The sequence below is a fragment of the Triticum aestivum genome, chromosome 3A (assembly GCF_018294505.1).
Source record: "Triticum aestivum cultivar Chinese Spring chromosome 3A, IWGSC CS RefSeq v2.1, whole genome shotgun sequence".
NCBI lineage: Eukaryota > Viridiplantae > Streptophyta > Magnoliopsida > Poales > Poaceae > Triticum > Triticum aestivum.
The window spans coordinates 13166910-13178744 of record NC_057800.1 but is presented as its reverse complement, the minus strand read 5'-3'; the positions used below and the strand labels follow the sequence as shown (position 1 = coordinate 13178744).

Sequence of the window (11835 nt, the reverse complement as noted above, 5' to 3'; positions counted from 1 at the left end):
ATAGGCGGGGAGAACCTTATTCCATCTTCAGGGAGCCACCACTATCTCGCATTCCTGAGCAAGACACAAACCCTAACACAAACCCGCACCGCAGCCCGCCGCCACCTGCGACAACACCGCGAGAGGCGGAGGAACCCTAAGTTTTTGAGGGGAGAAGCCAGGGGGAGGCGGCTGGAACGTGTTGCATCCCTTCTCATTGACATTCATAATATGTTGCAGTTATTCTAGTCGTTGTTCAATAGTCATATTTCTAAGTGAACGCCATGAGTGAGGGTTACAAACCTAAAAGAGGACATCTCAGAGTACCTTGTGCAAATGAAGGTCACGATTAAATAGTAAAAAACAACTTAACAAGTTAGATAAATAAATAATACTAGCCAATTTATTTTCAGTGGGTATAACTTGATTTCATAATAGATGCTTCCCAGTCGAGAATATATGTATATTAAGCCAAAAGGAAAGTATAAACATATATGAATCTAATTAGTGCACACATGTATGCATGACTGGTCTGTTTTTTAGTATCTTAATCAGCAGGAAGCAAATGCAAATTTGTTTAGGAGAGGATTAGGGACTAAACCGATTCACAATAGCTAGTGATTAGGAAATACTAGGCTGGATTTATATGACGCCTAGCACAGATTTAAAATCAAATGGACTTAGTAACAAAGTGTCATGAGTTGGCATGCACATATCACAGTATATGACGTTTTGGTAGGCTAGTTTTGTCTACCAAAAACATCATATATTTTGGCACGGAGGTAGTAGAATATTAATCCGGAAACTCTGCAGTTTTATAACCCTGCTGACAGGTTTGGTGCCAAATTGCTTTCACTCATGTATTAATCTGCCCTTTCTAGTCGCATATGACTTAGAGCATCTCCAATAGCATGTGTATATTTAAATGTCTATATATTCATATAGACAATGGTCTAAAAAGATCCCCTCATATACACATTCAGTTTTGCATCAGAATGTCTATATACAGGGACCATGACAGATGGGTCGTCGTTAGGGAGAGAAAGAAATCATGACTGCAGCTGAGTTTAGACAACGCATTCACATTGTCCAAGCATGGACATTGTCGAGGCCAATTTAGAAGATGTGTATATTTGGACGATCATATAGACAAGCTGCTGGACGCCTGTTTTGGGCTCACGTGATATAGACAAGCTACTGGAGATGCTCTAACTAAATGACCGTTTTCTCTTTTTTTAGCAAAAAATGACAGTTTTCTGGGCACGGGCCACAGCAGTTTGTGGGCAGGAGATGCTATCAGTAAAGCCCACTGTCACCGTTTATCCCAGCACACGTTTTTTTTTAGACAAAGTTTATCCCAGTACACGTGACACGCCCATGGCGGAGGAGGGAGGAGGAGCCGGCGAAGGAGGCGGACAAGACTCCGGCCGGGGGGAGAGAGAGCCCAAGGCGGAGAAGAGGCCCTCCACGGAGGAGGATCTCTCGGGGAAGGGGCGGGAGCGGGAGCTTGGTTTCCATCCCCTCCGAGGCAACATGCCCATCTCGAACTCCTCCATCAACGCCACCTTCGAGGAGCTCGCCAGGAATGCCACCTCGGATCAGAGGGCGTCGGGGCCCTCGCAACCAAGTTCAACTCCTCTTAGGTTTCATTCAATTTCATTGAGCAGAGGTAGTTAGTGTTGTTAATTGCTATCGAAATCCACTTAGGTTACCTGGACTAGAATAGCAGCAGCACTGTGGCAGGGGCTAATTGGAATGGATGGGTGATGGTTACTGTTTAGTGGGGTAGTTGTAAAGGGGAATTACTAGGTGCTGCTATCTGGAATAAATAGTGGTCTCTGTTATGTGATTTATTTTCTTGCTAGATGGAGATTGTGGGGAAATCCATGTGAGTGTGGAATTCCAGATTGGAGCAGACCTGCTAAGCCTGTTATTCAGTTCTGATGAATCGGAGTGTGAAATTTCAGGTGCTGTGTGGTGCTACTTTCAGTAAACTGGGGTTGTGAAATAGTAATGTTGCTTTTAGCTTAGTACTATATATACTATCTGGCTGACCCTTTTTATGCCATTTTTCATGTCTGGCGTCATAATTTGTATTTGATTGACAGGAATTTTTTTATGGTTGTACATTTGTGTCGTCCTGTAGATATTAGCTTTAAGCTGGACAACAACAAATGGGCTCTGTGTCCTTGCAAAGTACTTGGGGTCATCTCACAATCTTGGTAATTTGCAATAAGCTATGTACTTGGCATGCCCACTGGCATGGAGGCTCAAACATTTCATATCAATAGAGGAAATAGATACATACATTTTGCATTTGTATGACACTTGCACGAAGAAATACAGATCTGAAAGATATTCAACACCATGTGTGGTTGTAAAGTTACACTTATTCCTGATAATTAACTATATTAGCTCATTGTTCATTGATCTTGCGAATAACTGCAAAAACTAGTGGCCTCTTCTTTAGGTTACATATAATTCAGTTGAAAACATGAGGTATTCATCTCTGATTGCGTGCATCTGTACTGCGGCGTCTCTTATCAGCATTCTGTCTTTTGGTTGTTGCTTTGAACAGGATATGCCGATTCTGAAGATGGAAATCAAGCATTCCTTGATTCTGTTACTTGCAATACTAGCATTTAGTTCTGGGTGTAGCCAAATTGTTGAATCAGATATCTCTAATGTTTTGTCGCCGAGAGCATCGTCAGCAAACTTGTGCAGATTCAGTGAGTCTTTGAACATGTCATCCGTTGGGTTCCTTCCAGTAAACATCTCAAGCAACAATATGCCAAGACTAAACACATCACCAGCAGTCGAGACAGCAGAGCCTTCCCCGTACTCTGCAATATATTTGAAACAAGAATTGATGACAAAGTACATCAATGATGTGGAGCAAAAAGAGTACAAGAATTTCAGTTACCTGGAGCAACATATCCAATGCTACCTCTTATCCCAATTGTGCTATTTGAATTATTTTGATTGCCAATTCTGCTTTCGCCAAGTACTTTTGAGATGCCAAAATCTCCAACACGGGCGCTCATGTCCTCTGCAAGAAGAATATTCCTTGGCTTGAGGTCACAATGGATGATTGATGGTTCACACTTCACAGTGGTTATGAAGATATTCAACTGCGTCAGCAACATCAACAACAATGTCTAGCCTCTGAGCTAGGCTGAGCGTATTACTTAAAGTGAGTTCTTCAGATTTTGGATGAAGCCAATCTTCCAAACTACCATTAGGCATGAACTCAAAAACTAGTGCCTTGAACTCTTGCCCTTGGGGGTCTATGCTCGAGCAACAAGTGATAATATTTAAAAGGCAACGATGACGCACTAGCCTCAACGCCTCACACTCGATGTCAAAGCTCCTGGAAGATCCTGATTGTTGAAGGTTAAAAACCTTTACAGCCACGGTTGTACTTGTATCTTCGTCATCCATAATGCACTTGTATACAACACCGTATCTTCCTTTCCCAAGCAAGTTCTCTTCTGAAAAGCCATTAGTTCCTGCTGACAATGCATGGTAAGAGACTCTCTGATATTTCTCCCCGATAAGCATCGGCGGCAATTGGCCCTTCTGTCCTCGTGTCGTCTTCTTGCAGAAAATGTGAGTAAGGAAGACCACTGAAATGATCAACAATATTGGTCCTGTTGTTGCAAGAGCTATTGTAATTGATTTTGACCACTTTCTTTTATTTTTGCCTGTTTGGTTGGTGGAGCATGGAGCCAAGTGAAGCTGAGGTATTCCACCACATAACATACTATTTCCAGCAACTGATATGTAAGTTAGATTTCTGAAAACACCTCCTTTTGGCATTTCACCTTGCAGGTTGTTGAAGGACACATCCATTTTCGACAGCAAGGTCAAATCCTGAATAACTGCCGGGATTGGCCCTGAGAAGTTGTTTCGTGCCAGATACAATTGTTCTAGGTCGTGCATGCTTCCAAGCGTATCAGGTATCGCACCAGACAACTTGTTCATTGTCAGGTTCAAGACACGGAGCCCTTTTATATTCCCAAAAGACTGAGGCATGCTTCCTTCGAAAGAGTTCCTGTCCAGCAACAGGAATTCCAACACTATGCAGTTTCCTATACTATCAGGTATCTCACCGGACAAATGGTTTCCTGGCAGAATAAGCTTGTTGAGATTGTGCAGTCGACCAACCTCTGAAGGAAGAGGTCCAGATAATGAGTTGTATGACAGATCCAACTGAGAAGAAAGGGAAGTCAACCCCAGTATCTCCTTAGGAATCGAGCCATTCAGTTTGTAATTCATGGACAGATCAAGAATTTGAAGATTTTCCAGTGTTCCAAGGTTTGCCGGAATAGGCCCTTCTAGGCTATTGTTGGGCGCAAGTAGCCATTCCAGCTGTGTGAGATTACCAATAGAAGGGGGTATGAGGCCTGAAAAGCTATTATTATCCCAGTACAGCTGAACTAAGTTCACTAATTTCCCAATGCTCTCTGGTATCCCTCCAGACATGAAGGTATGCCCTATCTCGAGTATGCTAAGGCCTACAAGATTGCCAACATCTGAGGGGATATGTCCAGAGATGTTATTGTAACCTAAGTAAAGGGAATCGAGAGTTGTCGAGAGGTTCGCTATTGAACTTGGCAGTCGTCCACTGAAAGAGTTGTTGCCGATAAGTAGGATTCTCAGCTGACTGCAGTTTGCCATTGAAGTGATGAACTCCGAACCCTCTCTGTCATTTGCTTCAACATTTGTCTCATGCAGGAACAAAATACGAGATGTTGCAGCCTCCCCAGACGAGGAGGCACAAATCCACTAAATCTGTTCTGTGAGAGCCATAACCCTTCCAGTGTAGTGAGATTGGATATTGAAGAAGGAATGGCTCCGCTGAACTGGTTATCATCAAGGCTAAATTCTTGTATCATGGGAAATCTGTCTCCTATATCGGCAGGAATGTTGCCATGCAGCTTGTTCCCACCAACGGCAAAGTTTGTCAGTGATGACAAGTTGTACAAGGAGGGTGGAATCACACCGGAGAGTCTGTTGTCCTCAAAGTTGAGGAATTGCAGGCCTGCGAGTTTGCCAAGGCTGTCCAGGATGGGGCCATGGAGCAGGTTGCGCTTGAGAGATACAGCATGCAGTGATGACAGGTTAGCCAGAGACGCTGGAATAAACCCGGTGAAGGTGTTTTCCATCAGTGAGAGTCCCTGTAGGTGTGTCAGAGTATCGCCAATATCAACTGGGATGTGACCGTTGAGCTGATTGTAGTGGAGAATGAGGGTTGTCAAGCCGGTGCAGAAGCTAAGGTTGGCAGGAACTATACCAGAGAACATGTTGTTCCCCATGTCAAGGCTCTGCAATTGTCGAAGGCTGCCGATGCTTGGTGGCATCTCACCGTAGAGCTCGTTGGAGCTCAGGTTTAGCCTCTGCAAGAAGGTGAGGTTTCCTATGGCCGGAGAGATGGTACCAGCGAGTCCGCGGAAGGGCAGGCTCAGCGCGACCACCTGCGTCGGCCTCCTGCGCTTGCATGTCACGCCCTCCCAGCTGCAGAAGTCGGCGCTGCTGTTCCAAGAGGCAAGCATACTGGAGTTGCTGAGCCTGACCTTGAAAGCAACCAGCGCGGCCTCATCGCTTGCAGCGGCGATCACCAGGATGGAGAAGAAGGAAGCTAATAGCAAGCTCATCTCACACGCTGCCATGTCTTTTCCTGAATTAGTTGAGTATGTGAATAGAGGCAACGTCTGGCATCTGCATAGTACTACCATGCTTCATGCCTGTGTTGTGTGGATACAGTCTGAACATGTTTGCATTTGGTCAATGAACTAATCAAGTGTGATGTTACAGCATCTTGGACTCCACTGACCTGAATACTATCGGCTCCGTTCACTAATTGTGTGGTGGCCTGGTAGGTACCCAAGATTCCTTTCTTTTTCTCGAGAGCAAACTAACCGAAAGTTACCTTTACGGGGATCTTCAGGGGTCACTTTTGGCGCCTTGGGAGCATGCCAAGTGGTGCATCCAGCTGCCACCACATGTCACATGTTGGACGCTTTCTCTGAATTTTTTTCTCTACGCGTTTTCTGGTTTTACATTGATTTTTTGGATTTTTGATTTCGCTTGATTTGCCTTAGGTTTTGGAGGAAAAACAACTTTTTATGGGCAATTTTTTCTCACAGAAAAAAGATTTGTGCTTCTCAATAAAAAAAGGGGGGAAATGTGTGTTTGCTTCTCGTGAAAGCATAAATTTGCTTTCACGAGCTGTGCTAAATGGAAAAATATGTGCCATCCTGCAAGTTAAAAGGAAACCCACAGGTCAAAGTGCATGCCCCGTTGTTCTGGTCCTCAAACTTGTCAGCTTGTCAACTAGTACAAAATCAGACAATCAATGGAACAGAACATAAATTGAAAGGACCCTCACACGACACCCTAATCCCTGCTTACAGGCAATAATCAAGCTCTTAAACCAAAAAAAGGGATAAATTCCGCAAATGATCGAAGCAGTATTATGAAATAATCACCACTGCAGATAAAATTTTCCCGTTCTTATGCATACATTGTACAATATGAAATCGGTGACAGATTGCCACTCGTTCTCAGACACAAACAAACATCTTGCATTATATAGATGGATAGATATATGTGGCGCAGCGCAGACACAAGTTAACAATAATATATCCTGCATGCGTTGATATTGAAGATGCAGCCCACATGTAGGATAGTTGTAGCTAATACATACTCCCTCTGTAAACTAATATAAGATGTTTTAGATCAAGTAGTTATTAGTAATGGGTTCGTAATCTCAATATATGGAAATCAGGATCCGCCATAAACATCTTGACTTGATTTCATCTTCTGGGAGCGACTTGGCTAGGCACATACATGGCTAGTTCTCAGCAATCTTCAAAGCAGCAACTGTCACACAAGTAAAACACATTGGGTGTCAGCAACAGAAATAATAAAAGAAGAAAAAAGTATGTAACAGACATAATCAACATGGCATGTTAAATTACCAAACATGATATCTGAATTAATCAACGAGTAAACAAATCTATCCAAGCTGTGATTCTGTTTTACTTTACTGTGTTTACATCAATCGATATGGTTCTTCTCCAAAAAGACATTGGGTTTATAGGTATATATACTGAACAACTAAATGCTTCGAACTTAGTTGTCCCGAAATATAGATACATGGGTGCACACCTTCACGGACAGGGACTTCTGAACAACCATCACTCTGCCAGTATCCAGTAGTTGTGCCAACCTGCTATGGTAAAAGAGAGAAAATGTTTCCAACAACAAACAAGAGATGGTCAATACAGTAACATCCAAGACGGCAGTTCATAAACTTGTCTTCAAAACAGTTAGTTTGTACGGAACATTTGGTAGCATAAGTCTATTTAAATGGAACAATGTGATGAAAATTGGAAATGAGTCATTACATGGAACGATGGATGTGAGAGCTACCATCTGTAGCATAGAAAGAAACGTGCATCAATAGCAATCAGTTTGCTGGTACAATGCAGCAACACTAGAATATATATGTATGTGGTTCAAACAGAAAAGGTAACATTTGTACCCATGGACTCAGGTGTGGAGATTTAAGAAACACGTGGGGATTTCTCACCTTTCCGGAGACAGGAGGGTAAGGCGAGTAACGCCAATCAAGGGAATCGGTCTGCTCTAGGAAGAAGGTACTCTTTGTAGAAAGGACGTGCTGGCAGCGGCGCCTTCTTCTTCTTCATATCGCTTGTAGTATCCGAGAGCACAGACAAAAACTATTGGTTGAAAGCGGACCGGGTTAAAGGAGGTTTGGCAATGTTTTGTCGAAGCGCAGGTTGCAGCAACAGAGATTGGCAAGCCCACTTATCAGTAAACAAAGATGCTGCAGCACATGTCAATGATGTACTAGCAAAGTTTCAGATCGCGGGCTAAGGCATTTAGCGGCTGGCTCTGTGCCAACGCTACAGCCGCTATCGCCGGCTATAGCGGCCGCTAAGCCATTTCGCGGCTACAGTACTTTTGCATGTATATCATGCATCTATACTAATACATGTGCATATTTTTCTCAGGAAACAGGGTATTTTCAGTAGAAAACAGAGGATTCTCAATATAAATTTGAACATAACAAGTACAGAAGAGATCTGCAGCAGTTCAACAGATAAATAAAAACATAAATTCAAGACTGCATCAAGCATAACATCAGCAGTTCGGCAGAAGTTAAGTAACAACAGCAGCATGTCCATAGTCCATTACATGCATCACAAAGTCTTCAGAATTCATTTGTCAAAAGCACACAGGAAAGGATAGAATCATGAGCGCCAAAACGAACTTCATAAAGAAACCGACAAGCTCACATGTCAGAACCAGAACTCATGTTGGTGTCCTCGTCGTCGTCACTTTCTGAAGCAGAGGAAGCAGAGAGCAGATCTTCTTGAGGAGTAACAGGGATCATCATCTTCTTCTTCTTACCATAGACACCCCTCTTCCTTTTAAGGGGATTAATAGCAGAAGTTCCTGGTCCAGCATGCGAGCTTGCATATGGAATTTCTTGATCTTGATCTTCACCTTCAACTTGTTCTTCATCACCATTAGGCACCACACCAGTGATCCATTCATTCTCATCATCTTCTAAAACATCTACCACCTGCTTCTCAATGGGGTCCTTGAGTTTGTTTAGTTTCTTGTCCTTCAGTTTGGAGTTGAACTTGATGAAAACAAGGTCACTCATCTTGTCATGCACCAGCCTGCTGCGTCTCTTTGTGTGAACCTACAAAATGAACAAATGAAGAGTGTGAACAAAAACCATGAATCCAATATAAAGATCTCAAGGGCTGCAGCAAGCATAACATCACCAGATAAATAGAAGAAGTATAATAGAGGTCAGCAGAAGTTCAATATATAAATATAAGTATAAATTCAGTCTCAAGGTCTACAGCAAGTATAACATCACTAGTTCTGCACTTAAGTTCATAGAGAAATTGACAGCATCACAGTCTTCAAAATGGAATGAACAATGCATTTGAGTGGGTTACTGAGAAGCAAATCATGGTCTTCTTGTCATGTCCATAATCAGACACAATACACTACAAAGCACCTCACTGTTACACTCACATGAAAAAATAATAAAAACCCTGTTATTCTATTTACACAGGTTATGGAAGTAGCCAAGAAGACAACAATATCTTTATTCTTTACACAAGTTCTTGAGCTGTGACTTATTCATTTAACACAAGCAAATTAAAGCAGCAGATCAGGGCATCACAGACCATCATCTAAAGAAAAATTTGAGTGGCAGATCTGAATATTCTACCAATGAGCTATTCCCGCGATTGGCAGATCTGAATATTCTACCAATGAGCAAATTAAAGCAGTAGTATCTATTTGATGCTATTCGCATCACGGACACATAGAAGTTAAAACCGGAAAACCATGAACTTCTAGCTAAACTACAGAATTGGATTTTGAGTTTAGCGATTGTGCTGCATGCCTAATGACGATGTGCCACCAGTGATTTCGATTTAAACTTGTCTTGTTCTGAACATCCTTTCAATCCGTAATTGTACCTATCATTCTGTTCGAATACCTTAAATTTCAATTTCAAATCGAGTAATACCTTTCTACTTGCGTTTATCTTCACAATCAAACTTTTGGAAGGGCACTGCAATACACCGCTCTAAGCAAGCGGGAAGCACGTGATCGCCCGAGTGATGCTTAAATGGGCGTCTGTTAATGCATCCCATTTACAAAGGTACTTTTTCTCTCTTTTCTAATTTTAAAGTTATGTAAAAAATTACAATCAAATCAACAATAACTGTTTTAGGTAACTAAAGAAAATTATTCATGTACTTGTTTTAAATTATCATGACATTTTAAAAAGTGTTCATTCTTCTAAAAAACATGCAATTTTTAAAAAATGTTCACATATTTTAAAAAATCATGCCATTAAAACATATTTATGCAATTTAAAAACTAGTGTACTTCGAAAAAGTTCATGTGATTATAAAAAAGTGTTAGTCTATTTAAAAAAGATGTTGGTGTAATTTAAAAGTGTTCACCTGTTTTTTTCTAAAAAGAATCATGTGGTTTCAAGAAGTGTTCACACCTTTAAAAAATCATAATTTTATAATGTTGACCTTTTAAAAAAATCAATAATTGTAGCAGCATGCTTGGCATAAAAAATGTCAGGAGTTTGAGTAGAAGTCTTGCCTGCGTGGATGAGTTGGGAGCATCAGCGGCAGGAGCTACTTTATGGCCGAGTAAGGGAAGCAGGTAGCCATAAACGGACATGTCAAGTCCCACGTCCTTGAACATGGGATCAAATTCATACTCAGCGATGGTGTTTGGTCCAAACTGCTGTGGGCGTGTACAGTATGCACCGACCAAAGACCTCCTGCCTCGCGCAGCTCCCCTGGCCCCCTTGCCTGCCTCCCAAATCTCCCCTCTTTCACCCCCAAAGTTGTTTCTTCTTCCTCCCGCTGCGTCTCCTGCTTGCGCGCTGCGGCGACACCTCCTCCTCGTTGCCCCCGACGCCGGAGGAGGCACGGGGAAAGCAGCAGTGTCTCGCGCTGCGCTTGCGCCACCTCGGGTGTGCGTGGGCCTACGCGCCGGTCGCCGCCTCGGCCGTGCGCCAGTCCACAAAGGAGGAGGAAGGGGATTCCGTTCGCCGCCAAGGCGTACTGGGTATGCTCCTCGAGTCCCCGCTCTTCAGGCCCCTCCTCACCTCCCTCATCAAGAAGCAGAACAACATGACGCAGGTCCTCTCCTCCCTTGTCAGCTTTCATTTTGTTTGAAATTATTTTGGCCAGCAACTCCGTGGTTTGCTTCTGTTGATTCTGGTCTTGTTATGTTGGGGGCGAGCAGATGCTGTAGCGCACAGGGATCCCCGACCGGCCCATGTTCTTCCCGGAGTACCCTCTCTCTGTACAAGCAAAAGCAGCTATGAGAAACTTTTCATTCAGTCAAGTTCTACTGATTTTTGGTCTTCTAAAATTTTGTATAGTTGAGATAGATGTTCTACTTCTTTCATTCAGTCAGGCTCTACTGAAACATTTTGCAGAAACAATGTACTGCTGAAACTGAAAAAAGGAACAGAAACATAAATGTTCTGCTGAAACTGAAAAAAGGAACAGAACCACACCTGAATAATTTGTACTCCTCCTTAATTCTTCAATAGATTTAAAAATGTTCAGACTTTGAATGTTCACTGAAATAGTAAATCTTGTCTTTCCTAAAAACTGAATTTGTATATTAAGTCTTTGCTAAAGAGAAATAGTAAATCTTATCATAACAAATGCTCATTCAGAAGTGTTCAGAAATCTTCAGTTTTTTATCCTGAAATGTTCAATTTTTTGCTCTCTAAATTGTGTGCCTTTATTGCTCATTCAGTGCTCAGTACAGTATTCAGTTTGAGTAAAATTCAGTTCGTGTGGTGAGTTGAAGAGCATTGCTCCCTGCCTTGCTATGCCTAGTTATGTTAACTACAGTATCATTGTCTACTTTGGGGTCTTTTTGTGGTGAAAGTATGGGTCTTTTTGTATGGTGGCAAGATGACTAGATGGATTCAAATAAATCTAGCTAATTCAAATAATTCCTAGTTAATAAAAATAAATCCAAATTAATTCAAATAATTAAGAATAAGAATAATTCAAATTATTTCAAATAATTAAGAAGAAGAAGAAAAAGAATTCAAATAATTAAGAAGAAGAAGTACGGCGAGGTATTCGTAATGGCGTCAAGTCACCCTTGCCATATGGATCATATGTAAGCTCTTGCTGCTAACCTAGAGGAGTACATTTTCGTGCTTCAAGTCTGAACTTATGTATGGAAAATGCATGCTTCGATTCTGAACCTATGCACTCCATTTTGTGGTGATTAATTGCCACT

The 11835-nt window shown here is 42.0% G+C and overlaps 1 protein-coding gene and 1 long non-coding RNA gene across 2 annotated transcripts; one reads left to right on the top strand and one right to left on the bottom strand.

Moving 5' to 3' along the window:
* The first annotated feature begins 1307 nt into the window (after positions 1–1307).
* On the top strand, positions 1308–5798 carry LOC123059842 (uncharacterized). Its single transcript, XR_006427609.1, has 3 exons — positions 1308–2201; positions 2558–3722; positions 3811–5798. It is a non-coding gene; the product is annotated as an uncharacterized lncRNA (long non-coding RNA).
* Positions 5799–8111: 2313 nt separating this feature from the next.
* On the bottom strand, positions 8112–10692 carry LOC123059841 (uncharacterized). Its single transcript, XM_044482364.1, has 2 exons — positions 10159–10692; positions 8112–8719 (listed from the first exon to the last, which is right to left on the bottom strand). Exons 1-2 carry the CDS (start codon positions 10261–10263, stop codon positions 8303–8305), a joined length of 522 nt encoding a protein of 173 aa, XP_044338299.1. The 5' UTR covers positions 10264–10692; the 3' UTR covers positions 8112–8302.
* Between the last annotated feature and the right edge of the window lie 1143 nt (positions 10693–11835).

Excerpts from the sequence above, each read along its gene's own strand:
- LOC123059841 (XM_044482364.1), bottom strand. The coding sequence starts at position 10,263 with ATGTTCAAGGACGTGGGACTTGACATGTCCGTTTATGGCTACCTGCTT. Across the intron at positions 8,720-10,158 it reads CTCCCAACTCATCCACGCAG|GTTCACACAAAGAGACGCAG; the intron begins GCAAGACTTCTA and ends TTCATTTTGTAG.